Below are 13,862 nucleotides of genomic sequence, written 5' to 3'. Positions count from 1 at the left end.
AATTTAAACGGTGAAACCGAGAGGAGGCAGCCATAGAGGCAGCCGAAAGGAGGCAGCCATAGTCTCGGTCATATAATTCCTTTCAATCAGGGATTCTCTCTGCGCTGCAACGCAAAGGTCGCCAAAGGTAAACTCCAGAACAGAAGATGCGGCGTAGTATATTTTCAATTGTTCGGTGTTCTCCTTGGCACTGCCTCTATTTGCATACCTCTGCATCCTATCTCGTTTCTACTTCGTTGTGGTACTGTCTTGATTTCAGTTGCCAAATTATATTCTACAACGACTTTTGACTCAATTTTTTTTTTTTTTTGCTTAGGTGCCGCTTTTGTACTTAGCCCTTATGATAGTAGTTTTTGTGTTCATTTAAGGGTAGAGGTAAAAAATTTCTTTGTGGCTTTTCTTACCTAACAAGTTGTATTTTGTATACCCTCGCAGAAAGTATTATGATTTCAGTCAGAAGTTTGAAACGCAGTGAAGCAGACTTTTGACTCCATTTTTTTTTGCTTAGGTGCCGCTTTTGTACTTAGCCCTTATTATAGTAGTTTTTGTATTCACTTAAGGGTAGAGGTAAAAAAATTCTTTGTGGCTTTTCTTACCTAACAAGTTGTATTTTGTATACCCTTGCAGAAAGTATTATAATTTCAGTCAGAAGTTTGAAACGCAGTGAAGCAGACATTTCCGACCCTACAAAAGTATATATATTCTTGATCAGCGTCACTAGGAGAGGCGATCTAGCCATGCCCGTCTGTCCGTCCGTCCGTTTCTACGCTATTAGTCTCTCAGTTTGAAAAGTTGTCTTTCTATTGCATGTAGTTCATATGTCGGAATGAACTGGATCGGAAGACTATATCATATAGCTCCCATAGGAACAATAAAAAAAGAAAATGAAAACAAATTATAAGTCTGCTGTTTTTTAATTTTTTTTTAATGACAAGGGTATATGAACTTCGGCTTGCCAAAGTTTGCTTTCTTTCTTGTTTTAAATAATGTTTGAACCAGAACGAGTGTTTATATTTTCATGTAGAGAAACTTAAAATCCATATTTTATTATACCCTTGCAGAGGGTATTATAATTTCAGTCAGAAGTTTGCAACGCAGTGAAGGAGACATCTCCGACCCTATAAAGTATATATATTCTTGATCAGCATCACTAGGCGAGACGATCTAGCCATGTCCGTCTGTCCGTCCGTCTGTCCGTCCGTTTCAACGCAAACTAGTCTCTCAGTTTTAAAGCTATATGCATGAAACTTTTCCAAAAGTTGTCTTTCTATTGCAGGTAGTATATAAGTTGGAAGGAGTCGGATCGGACGACTATAGCATATAGCTCCAATAGGAACAATCGAAAAAATTAATAAAAGAAAATTATAACTTTGCCGTTTTTAAATTACGGTTTGAATTTCGGAAAAAAATACAAAAAAAATTATTACTATGCCGTTTTTTAATTTTTCTATTCGTTTTTTTACATATAGTAATGGTTAAGTATTTCAGAATTACGGTTTAAATTTCATCAAAATCGGACGACTTTATCATATAGCTCCCATAGAAATAATATAAATATATAAAATAACTATCTAATAATAGAGCTGCAAATCATCATAGCTTCAATGTTTTTAAACATATACGCAAGTAAATCATAATTTTAATGTTTTCAAAAATATTTAATTCTTGCAATAGCTGCAAGGGTATATGAACTTCGGCTTGCCGAAGTTTGCTTCCTTTCTTGTGTTTTTTTTTTAATTTATTTATTTATTTTTGGTTTGGGCTATTGTTAAAAATACCCGTTGTAGGTGATATAATTATAACAATTAAATCACAAATAGTTTGAAGCGTACCCAACATGACATAAGTGGGATCTCTTGAAAGGACTCTCTAGTGGTTAATTCAAATCTGCTTAGCTTTCAGCGCCATTCATTTGTCGTGCAGTTTACACTTGGCTCAAATTAGGCATGTAACAAGTTTGCTTTTGATGGCGATCCAAAAAAAAATTTGGCAAGAAGAGAATGAGGGAATAAAAGGAAATACTTCTTTCAACTGGCAAACATAATGGTTTTCTGCCCAAATCACGCTAATGAAAAGCTCGGGCGACATCAATACCCAGGAATCAGGATTCAGGGCTTAGGAAAGGACGACGCAAGTGGCGAGGTAAATAAACTTAAAAAGTGCCACTCGATGTGGGTGGTGCTATGTTGGTCGAGTGGTCATTCAGTCAGTCAGTCACTGTGCCAGGATATGCCAAGTAGTTGTCGCCCACGCTGGCCTTCTTGAGCTCAGTGGGTTGTTTCTCGGCCCAATCCGCTTAGCGAGGATGGCTTGTTGCTGTCCTTATTGGTTGTAAGTGGTAACAATGAGATTATGCTTCATTACGCGGCCAGGCCAGGACTTTCTGCGTCACCTCCTGGCCGGGGACCCGTTGGAAAGTCATAACGAGCTCTCTGCGCGCCATTAGCGTCGCGCTGGCTGACGATAATAGCCAAAGCACTTGTGCTAATGGACGACGTGGCTGCCCCGCTTCGATTGATGCAATTGCAAAATGTTATCCTGGTTTTTTTCGCCCCACCCACGCTCACATACTGGGCCTGGAATCTCAGAAATGCAGTTTGCAAAAATCCTCAGCCTGCTGCTCACGCCGATGATGATGATGGAGCTGTTGTGGTGGCTGATGCAATGAAGGTTCTCGTTCTCTGTTATTCCTCCTTGTGATTCCACCGATTCTCCGCCATGGGGCCGCAAATTGTCTGTCGTTGCCAAAGTTGCCAAAGTTGCCAAACTTGTTTCATTTGCGGTCCCAATATAATTGCGACCGCTTCGAAAATTCGCTGTTCGCTGTATCTGCACTGGTAAAATATATACATATATATAGTTTTAGTGAAATATCCAATTTCGCTTATAGTAATTGTATAGTTAAATCATACTTAATTAAAGTAGGTTGATTAGAATGTTAAATAAATCCATTTATGTTTGAACTATAAACCACTAGGAAATATGCTAATTTTTTTTATTATTTTTCTCGGTGCACCTTTTGTTCTCGACCACATTTTTCAACAGCTTGCTCCCTTGCCTGTTGCTGTTTTTAAGCCCCTTTTCAGCTGGAATTTCGTTATTGAAAATGTTTCACTGCTGCCTGATGCAGGGCGTCCATGGGAGATTGGATTGGTTTTGGCTTGAGTCTGAGCCTGGTGTGGAAGTCGAAATCCGATTCAGAATCGACAGCATTGCTGCATTTGCTTTGGGTCACGGGTGGGTCAATAAGAGAAATGAGGTTGCCATGAAGAAACATTCTTCATGGGGTGGGCAAATAAATAAGAGGATGTAAGAACATTTTGTTGGGGCTGCAAATCTGTGTGAGGAATGCTTGTAGCTCAGACGACAAATAGTCATAGTCAAAAAGCAACTGTAACTTGCCTGTTGCGTTCCCCTTTTTTAAACCTAATGTTGTTTGCTCCACTGAACTAATGAATATTGTAGAGACTTAAGGAGGGACTAGCTCTTGACCAGCCATTATGCCATGACAAGATCAAATCGGCTCTGGAAGATGCACAAGATATAAAAATATTAAGAGGAAAAGGAATTCTACTGCTTAATTTGCATTTCTCTGCAGCCTATTGGAGTTATAATAACCAAGCGACAACCTTGGCTAACAATAATTCTGCTGCCATAGGCGGTGCAATATGTCGAGGGGATAGGGGCGGGACAGCTCAGAGACGACATACCAGTGACGACTTATGGCCAAGAGCAGCAGTGGAAAAGAATGCCGTGAGTCAAGTTAAGCTCAAGAAAAAGCCAAGAGGAGAAGAAGCCAGGAGGAAGAGCACTGGCAACTTGCATCGTTCCCTGTCTACAACTGCATCCCTTCTTTTTCTTTGCCGAGTTGCATGCAATTCTGCCGTTTTTGCTACTTGCTGCACTCAGGAAAAACGCAATAATATTAAAGTTGAATGTATTAATATATTTTTTCTTTAATTTCCTTTCTTTTAATATTCAAAATGGTTTCTGTTATAAACCAACACAGTTTTTTTAATCATTATTATCATTATCGATAACGCTTAAATTGATTAATTGATCAAAAATTTCCTCTCAGTGCATACGAACGAGCAGTCGACCGAGGACAGATAGAAATGGCTACAGCAAGAGACTAACAAAATGAAGAACAAGAAAAAGGAATACTTGCTGCTGGAGAAATATTCGAGTGAATTAAAATATTGCAAGTTGACTGTTTCGTGCATTTTGTTGTTGGTTGGCTGGTTTGGCTCCATCTTCCCCCGTTCCTTCATACTGCCATTTTACCACTCCACCATTCTCTTGGTGGGTCGCCAGATTCGGTTGGCTTCCTTTAGCGGACTGGAGCTGCAAATTTAAGTTGGTCTTACTCTGGGACTATGTTTGCGACTGGGACTAGTAAATGCTGCTAACGCATTTTTCTCTCCATTCGCAGCTAAATGTCGTCTGCGGCTCTGCTTGTTTTGGTTTATAACCAGAACGTAAGTGCTTTTGTTGTTGGCATTGTTGCACCACTTTTATTCTTATAACATAAACTGTCTACCATTTCAATATATCTCTTCGGTTTGATATTTAAAGTGTTTAGTTAATGTTTTAAGAAACATGCATGCAGTTGAACTTTCATAGCTACAAACAAATATTTTTTTCTGCTAGAGTATTAAATGCTTCGACTACTTATCTCAAAATGTCCCATGGGTTGCCAGTGCAGTCTTGGTGCGCCAGTTTGTTGCACTTGAATTGTCAAGTCAACGGCACTGGGAGCTGGTTTTCTTGGCTGTTTCCCCTCCAATTTTGGATCTATGGGCTCTTCTGGTTGTTGATAGTTGGTCATTCGTTGCTGCTTTTTGCTGGGTTCTGGCAGCTAGTCCCGGCTCAGCGAAAGGGCTGCCGAGGCTGAGATTCATTGCCTGTTGCATGCCTGAGCCGTTCGACTAACTGCTACCTCTCCACACCTGCGCACACCTCGGGCCAACATCCTGGCGACTTTGCTAGCAGAATTATGCGACTGCATCGGACAAACACACATAAATAAGCTGCTACAACAGGCATGTATGTATGTGCCATGTGTCTGGAGTGGCATGCCGCTCTTGCAAGTTGCACATAGACAGAATGCAATCTATGCGGCTTTATTTGTGTTTGTATTCGATGCGATGGCTGTACCTGGACAACTTGTTGCTGCAACAATGTTGCCAATAAGTGGTGTGCAAGGGAGAACCTCCGTCCACCCTAGTCTCAGATTGCTCAGCAAATTGATCGAAATTATATGTAAAGCTTGGCAGCCAATTTTTACAGCTTGGTCAATATAAGATCTTCAAATTTATTGTCTGTTTTCCTCTCTCGCTTTTTTTATGCTCTGTGCAGGTAAGCTGCGTTACACTTTTTTATGTTGTTTTTCAACAACATATAGCAGTTACTACAAAAGCAACGGTATCGGGGCTAGCACGAGCTAATTTGGAAGGGCAGGGGGTGAAAACAAACGCAATTCATTTAACGAGCCCGGTTTAGATTGGACGCATATTGTTTTATATGTGCCCCACGATCCCTAGACCCATCCCATTACCCTTCGCAGTAACCAAAAGTACACTGGCGAAAATCAAATCGCGGCTAAGAATTTTAACTTAGATAAAATATGTTTAAATTACGTTTTTTTAGACCATACTTGTTAGCTTTTGGGCTTTTACTTAAACGACATTGAAAAAAAGTAATATTAATAATATACCTTACCTATCAGCAATCGCTTTTGAGCCTCATCATATGATTTTGCCAGTGTAGTTCCATGAAAGTGGCAAGCAAATTGCGCGTAAATCCCATAAACCGTTTACAACTACAAAGCTCTCATCGGCGTCATCGATGACGACGCTGATGCCCATTTTGATGTTATGGTCCCTGTTTTTGCTGTTGCCACAACTGCCGCCTGCAACAATAACAAAGCGATTTTTATGCACGCAGACATTGGCTCGTCGTCGGTTTTAACTCTCCTCAAAAAGTGTGGTAGGGGGAGTAGAATGGCTTACGAAATGCCGAACCAACCAGCTGACAAAGCTAAATCCCTCGTTTCACTTAAGGTTCTTATGAAAAATACTCAAAGAGTACTATAAATAAAATGTTTTTTTATTAGTTCGAACTCATACCGTTACCTTCTAATGCTATCGATCCGCTCCGAAACAAAGGTTTTCTTTAATTGATGCACTAAAATATTTGCTGTAAAGGAAGTTTTTTTCCCCGTTGATCAAGGTTTTTACATTTTGGGATTTAAGCGAACTAAGCTGTTTTTATTCGGAAATTAACTAGATACAAAATAACAACACCACGTTTGTTTGTACCAGCCTAGTTTACTGCATTTTTCGTTTCCAAGTGATCAAAATAAATTCTTCCGGGACATATAATTTTAAATTTCAGATCCCTATATCCAAGTGGGCATTTGTTACCTTTAAAAGCTTGTGTTGTAGTTTTTAAAATTATAATTTCAGTCAGAAGTTTGCAATGCAGTGAAGGAGACGTTTCCGACCCTATAAAGTATATATTCTTGATCAGCATGACTAGCTGAGTCGATCTAGCCATGTCCGTCCGTTTCTTCGCAAACTAGTCCCTCAGTTTTAAAGCTATCTGCATAAAACTTTCCAAAAAGTAGTCTTTCTATTGCAAGTAGTATATAAGTCGGAACAAGCCGGATTGGACGACTATAGCATATAGCTCCCATAGGAACAATCGGAAAATAAATAAAAATACAAATTATAACTTTGATGTTTTTTAATTTTATTTTTAGTAGAGTAATGGTTAATTATTTCATATTATATATCGATATATATATATATATATATATTCAGAATATTATTTAAATTTCATCAAAATCGAAATACTACATATAGCTCCCATAGGAACAATCGGAAAAAAAATTATAACTGCTGTTTTTAAATTTTTTTTTTAGTTCTTCGACATATAGAAATGACTAAATATTTCAGAATTACGGTTTAAATTTCATTAAAACAAAAATAAAATTAAAATTAATAGTTTTTGTTTTCTTGTTAAGTTAATAGTTTTAAATAGAGTTTACTGCTCTTAACAGTTCTAGAATTATTTAGAAACACTATAAGCAGGATTAAAGCGAAAAAACCGTTTTCTGTATATTAAAAAAAAACATTTTAATATATAAATATCAAGTAGAATCCGTACTTAATCTGTACTCGTTCGTTCTTAAATTTGTAAGAAATATTTTCTCGATTTACAAGTACGTCCGTACTATTATTTTTGTACTACATTTTTCTGCGTGTACACGAAGACTAGGCTTTATACTAGTTTTTTAACCAATTTTTCATATTGACTTTTTCTTAGGTACCGAAGACTTAACCTATTTCAAAGTTTTGCCTTGAAACTATTTAAGTTTACATTTGTGTTTTACGTTTGCGAATTGCTCGACAATTTTTAACGTTGGCCTTTTCTTTTCGTTTTTTTGTCGTTCAGAAAGTATTATTGAACATTATAAAAAGAATTCTCCTATCATGGTGCTTGGTTTTTAAAAATGTTTTCTTCGGTTAAAACACAAGGAGCTTCTTTAACGATTAAGTATAAAAAACTAAACATTTGAAGGTAATGTTAACTGCTTATCTGGGAAATAGCTTCCATTTTTACCAGAAAGCTCGGGAGTAAAGCTTTCGTTTAACAGTTGTTGGCTGCCCCTCAGGATTCTGTAAGTTCCACGACCCCTTACAACAAATTCTGCTTCGGATATTTCCCCTCATTTTGGGGGTGAGCCACCCACCCACATACACCTCCGGAAGCGCACTCACACACCCACACATCCCGCATACCTACGCATAATTTGCACCTTGGCGTCATGCGCTTTGCCGACGTTCGGAGTCCACGTCGGCTAGTTGAGGTCGGGAAAATTCGGTCGGCTACTCCGTTCGCTTTTGCTTCGTCAGCCTTGGCCGAGCTTCGCTTTTCCGCAATTCGGTTCTTTCCACTACGTTGTCGGGGGTGGCAAATGCTCACCTGAAAACCGAGCGAGCTTCGGTTGTGTGGGGGTGTGTGTGTCACCCCCTTTTGCCACATTTCCGAAGCAGGTGTAACAATTATTATTTTCTCGTTGATTTTGCTGCCGACGTCGTTTTGCCTTTTTTGCCGCTGCTGTGGCTCTCTATCTCTCGCTCGCACACGCTGTCCTCTCGTTTGCACTTTTAGTTATTTGGAGGCGCACACGCATGGCGCATGCATTTGCTGTCTCACGTTGGAGTACTCGTGTGTGTGCGTGTGTACTGCCCGCGTGCATAAGTGTGTGTGCCAGTAATGTTACTGCAACAATAGCGATTACAAGAGCAACAACTACCTAAGGGGGAGCCTGGGAGGCATCCTTCGGGTGCATGGACACGAACTGTTTGTATTCTCCAGTTCCGATCCTCAAAAGTCTTATACGAAAAGAATTATACTATCCCTGAAAAAAGATGAATGTATATCTTTATAAGAGCTCAATGCGTTCTGCCAAAAATAAAGACTTGATAATTACGCACCGTAAAAAATCCACTTAGAGGATGAAGTATGATAAGTCCACTGGCAGGTAGCAGAGGTAAAAGAGCGGGAGCGAGAACTGCAAACAGGAGAAGGCCCAAAAGGTGTACTACTGATGACTCGTTTTTATACCGCATATTTTCGGAGTCATCGCTGCCAAGAGGAGAAATGCTGCCCACGACGGTCGTTTCCCGCTTCGTTTTGCGGCCGCTCGTCTCGTTCACGTTCGGTCTTTGAGCCCGAGTCCGGTTCTTGGGCTCACTGTTGCTTTATTTTGGTTAGCAAGCGGCGCCGCTTCTGCCGCTGCTGCTGCCGGCGCATCAGCAACAGATTCAATTCCGGCAGCGACTGCGGCAGCGCCGTCCGACTCCGAAACAAAAAGGTATATTACCTTAGAATGCCAGTCGTTCTTACTTCAGTCTTCGTACAGTCTTTGCTTTAACCCGTTCCAACTCTGTCCGCCTCTCAGCTCGTTGGCTCTTTATAGGAATTGAATCAAATCACTTAGTATAACAGCAGCAGTAGCATAGGGTCGGTAGCCCGTGTCGTTCTTTTTCCTGGCTCCGTTCAGCCATCATCGAAAGTTGGCGTCGCAGTCGCCGTCGCCGTCAGCGCCCTAAAACCAACCACCGACACACACCTCCGCCAACGACAGCGACATCCTCTCCTCCACCGCTAGTATCAACATCAGCAGCAGCAACAGCACGGCAGCAACAGCACGGCAGAACCATCAGCAGCAGCAGCAAGAGCCACCAGAACACTCTCTCACACACTTTTCACTCCACTCACTCACGAATTTCAATATCCAAATCAAAGTTGGGTTCAAATCGAAAACAGCCGCAACAGCAGCAACAACGCCTAGCACACAGCACGCGGATAATAATAAAAAGAAAATAACACGCGCAGTTCGCATCCAGTGTCCGACTTGAACAGATCACATCACTCTAGGTCCAGTCCCCGAGAATTTTATAATCGAAGCTTCACCATCACAAATTGAAAAGTAAAATCGAATCGACTTCCGGCTTCGTAGTGTTTTCACATTTTGCGCGTGTAAATCAATATACAACCACAAAAACTCAGTGTCTCTACCGCACCTTCCGTTCTCTGAAATGTAAGAATATGAAAAATTAAAAACAGCAAGAACACAACAGAACAAAAAAAAAAGAATATTTTGTGCGCTCAAAAGTAATAATTTAACAATAAGCGAAGAACGAGCAAAGCAAATACAGAACTGCTGGCAAAAGTTCGTTGTTCGAGAGCCGCTCTCAAGTTCTTGGTCCGACGATACTTTTTATAGGCTTTAGGCTTTGGCAACAACAAGTTCTGAGTTCTGATCCATCATCAGTCTTTGCGTCTCTCGCTCCTGTTCTCTTCTCTGCATTTAAGCCAGACATAGGCGAAGAAATTCCAGTGCCGGCAAAGCCAAGAGCCCCGCCAACAAAGAAACACGTTTTTGTGTTTTCGGGCTCACAATAAAGGCAAAAAACACGAAACAAAACCGAAAAAGAAAGACGAAAAAACAAAATATCAGGCAAAAACGCAGACGTAGTCTTCCTCAGTTAACTCTGATTCGAGTCGACTTCTGGCCATAAAACCTTATGGCGTGCGTTCCAATAGGCCGCACACAGACAGACAGCCAGCCAGCCAGCATAGACTCTTGGCCACTTGTCGCTGCCGCTGTTGGCGTGTACTAAGTACGCATCCAAATAATTCCCGTAGTTTATTTTTATTGTTGCAATTACACGTCGGTGGTGTGCGAGGGCGGCCCACGCGGCTTTTGACGGGCTTGAACTCTCTTACCTGCTTTGCAGCGGGCCAATGTGTGACTCAACAACAAGAACAACAGAGGCACAACAAACCGGTAAAGTTAAAGAAATTTCGTGCGTGTTAATCAAAACCTGGAGAATAAAGAGAGAGAGAGGTTCAGGGGCTTTCGCTCCAATCTCCGGCACAAAACGTGTTTTTTTATAACTCACAAAAATATGGTAAAGAATACCTCGCGAAAAAAGTTAAATTACACACTTGAAGCGCACAGAAGAGCACAAAATATTCAAAATATTCCATGAATTTTTTGCCTTTGTTCCAGAGCCATAATTACAAGAAAAGCAACAACAGCAATAAAACCTAAAAAAAATATTGATTTAAAATAAAATCAAGAGATCCCCCACAAAAAAACTTATAACAAAAACTTGACTTCCCATCCAACTTCAACAACTCTGACTCGACACTTAATTGGTAATAAAGCTAATTATTATTAAACATTTATGCCCATTGTGTCTAATTTTCTTGTTTATTATTGTGTGCAAAGCTTTTACTCGTTTTTTATTTGATTTTTACTCCATATATCTGATTTTCTATTTTTTTTTTGAGTTTCACGTTTGGCTTTGAATTGGCAAGAAAATGTAAGAAAGTAAAAATTCCAAATTTCATTTATTTTACTTGTTTGAGTTCAACTTTGGCTCCCACCGTTTGCATCGCAAGAAAGTAATCACACGAGTTCTGCCATCTCTTGACCAGCAATTAGAAACCTACAAAGAAATGCAGGACCAAACCCATCATAAATGAAATAAATCCAGAGCTAAAAGCAACAAAAATCCAAACGAATTCCCTGGTATTTTTCTAAGCCCAAACCGATCCCCCTCCAAGACCCGCTCTGCCCAAAACCCATCAGCCATCAAAGCATTACTGAAAAGAAACCATTAAAAATCAAAACAGAAATCAAAATAAAAACAAAATAAAACCATACGGAAAGGCACAAAAAAAGAAACACGCAAGAATTGTTGCTAAATCAAAAGAATTTCAGTCGGTACATAACAGTATTTTAAATTATATTTTTGAACTAGTATATGTACGAAAGAGATATTTACAAAAATCGAGATCCTGTTGAGACAAACGCGAATAAATTGATGATTTTAAAGAAATTTATATATTTATATATTTGTATGTTCGGTTGTTAGTTTTGAGCGTAATTTAAAGACGAATTTGCACGCAGAAATAAAGTGGGAAATCAATTAACAAAGGTGACCACAAAGGGAAAGTCAGAAAGAGCGAGGAAAAAATAAAGGTGATAGCCAGGAAGGTCGAAGGTAGCCGCGAGAGTATGCAAAGGTTGTTAAATTGAAAATTAAATATAAATATTTACAAGAAGAGAAATAAAACCGTTAAATAGCAACATATCAGAATCAATGGTCGGCAATAAACAATTGAAAGGCAATCGAAAAAGGCTGCAGATATAATCCATTAATATCCAGAATAACCGTCAAATGAAATAAAGTAGCCAATTTGAAAATCGAAATACCTTTCCTTGCATACCGATTTAATATCGGTTGTAGGCAGAGTCAATTTGTAATTCTTAAGCAAGCAGCGTCAATCAGAGACCCCCTCTCAATCGTTCTCAATCAACATTTTTATGTAACCACAGCAAGAGTTTTCCTAGCTTTGTCTCTAGCATACAGTAAGGGGTTAACGTTTGTAAGGGAGTAGCGTTAAAGTGGGATCGCCGGGTCTAATCAATGCCTCGACCGACAAGAAATCGCGTTTTGACAATCACACGAAATTAGCGTATTTCATATACACATCAGATAAACCGCCTTCGTGCGTAATATAGGATATATATACATATTCTCTACAGCATATATTTATAAAGAACTTTTGCTAGCTTTGGCACTTTACAGATTCATAATCGAACCTCTATTCTATGACAATCTCTAAGAGAACCTCTTTCCTCTAGAAACTTCGAGGCTTAATCAATCAATCAATCAATCAATCGAAGCGGTCTTTACAATCTACAATCAATTTGCAATCAATCAGAACTTTAAACAATCCTCAAACGGTTTTCAAATATCTAAACACAACCCAAATATCTATTACCCAACCACAGTAGTGATATATTAGCATTAGCATATTAACATTTTTAAAAAAACACTTAAAATACGCTCAAAATAAGATTAAACTCAGTAGTCGTAGTCGTATTAGCAGTTTTTTTCCGTCGACTAATTGTAGCAACAATTTGCGTAAAACTTTACGTCACACCATTGGCATAGCGAACATCGAAAACTAATTCAATTGGCATTATATTATAATAGTTCACATATTCACCAAACCACGAAAACCAACCAACCCTTTGCAATTTCCCCAATCTCAAAACCCGTCAAGAAAATACCAAAAAACGAAAATCTAACACTCGAAACGCGTCAAAAAATATACTCTCGAAAACAACCAAGTGCTTAAAACAGAAGAGGAGTATATTTCAACCAACATTTGTTGCCAATAAAACTGTCATCATTGCCGCGTTAACAGAAACCACGGCGTCAGCAGCGATTGCAGCGCTCAGTATCAGCAGCAGCTCTCAAGCGTCGCTAGCCGCTAACGCCCCGGCTAAGCCCACACCGCCGTCCACTTCATCAGTGGCAGGAGCACCAGCAACGGTAAAAAAAGAGATCGTCGCATCCGATTCGGCTGAGTCCTCCTCTATACAAGATTTAATCATGGTAAGCTCCGCCCAGAGACCGATCCTAATCAAATTACCAACTACCGTATCCGAACTTGTAAGCCCAAGAAATAAAGCAAAAATCTAGAGACCCTTTAATTACACCTGAACCATAAGAAAATAGATTCGAAATCAAAATCAGGAAATCTGTATTTCTTGATAAAAACAAAAAACAAAAATGCTATGATTACTTCTTAACTAAAAATATATAAGAAACTTGTACAGTTTACTATGCAAAAAGCATTCTATATTCCTTAATATTTTTTTTTTGGTTACCTCTTTCCGCCATGATTAATCTATACTGCTAACCGCATATGAACTATATTTTGGGCGATTTTAATGTCAATGGGTTTCTTTATTTCTAAGTTGTATATACCTTAGCATAAATTTATTTAATTTTAAGTTTTTTGATTGCTTTGGGAACTAGTTTTTAGTTTTAATGCTTATTTTACACCTGCTTTTTCGGTCGTGTATATAGTTTTTTTTTGGGTTGTGTTGCTAACCCAGCCATTGACATTAAAATCTAATTAATCGAAGCTGATGCCCGACTTATGATTTGGCCACAAAAACTTTCACGTTTCTTCGCTTAAGCTGTTCTTCCAAGTGACCAAGTTTTGAGCGGGCTTAGATCTCTTGAAGTTGGACAAATCTTTGTGCTACTGCTTCCGTCTGTTTCTCTATTACTTTCCCTGTACCAGTCTTTCTCTGCCTCTCTGCCTCTCTAATGTTCTAATTGTAGATTACCTATCCACTATTTACTGGTAGCGCTCGCTAAACTCTCACTGCTATTCCTATCTCTCTCACCTGAATACTCTGTCTATATCTTAACCCTCCTGTAGCCGACTCTTTTCCTCCAGCCCCCCAAAACACG

At 39.3% G+C, this 13,862-nt stretch overlaps 1 protein-coding gene and 1 long non-coding RNA gene across 10 annotated transcripts in view; both read left to right on the top strand.

Moving 5' to 3' along the window:
• LOC108143115 (polypyrimidine tract-binding protein 1) overlaps nt 1–13,862 on the top strand; it is a 143,653-nt gene that overhangs the window by 53,972 nt on the left and 75,819 nt on the right. Inside the window, exon 1 of one of the 8 annotated variants that reach the window (XM_017267340.2) lies at nt 12,601–12,992. The exons of 6 other annotated variants lie outside the window; for them this stretch is intronic. In XM_017267340.2, coding sequence (XP_017122829.1) covers nt 12,990–12,992 — 3 coding nt within the window. In that variant the 5' untranslated portion in view covers nt 12,601–12,989. Of the gene's footprint in view, nt 1–12,600; nt 12,993–13,862 lie in introns of those variants that run through there. One more of the 8 variants, XM_041709030.1, reaches the window with a different exon arrangement.
• LOC121467536 lies at nt 8,800–12,672 on the top strand. 2 transcript variants are annotated; one of them, XR_005977592.1, is made up of 3 exons: nt 8,800–9,613; nt 10,589–10,737; nt 11,020–12,493. It is a non-coding gene; the product is annotated as an uncharacterized LOC121467536 (long non-coding RNA). The 2 variants fall into 2 exon arrangements; XR_005977593.1 differs by lacking the exon at nt 11,020–12,493 and adding an exon at nt 12,588–12,672 and having other exon boundaries at nt 8,804–9,613.

This window comes from Drosophila elegans, unplaced genomic scaffold (assembly GCF_018152505.1).
Source record: "Drosophila elegans isolate 14027-0461.03 unplaced genomic scaffold, ASM1815250v1 contig_468, whole genome shotgun sequence".
Taxonomy (NCBI): domain Eukaryota; kingdom Metazoa; phylum Arthropoda; class Insecta; order Diptera; family Drosophilidae; genus Drosophila; species Drosophila elegans.
The sequence above is the reverse complement of the archived record's forward strand: the minus strand, read 5'-3'. Positions and strand labels throughout refer to the sequence as shown.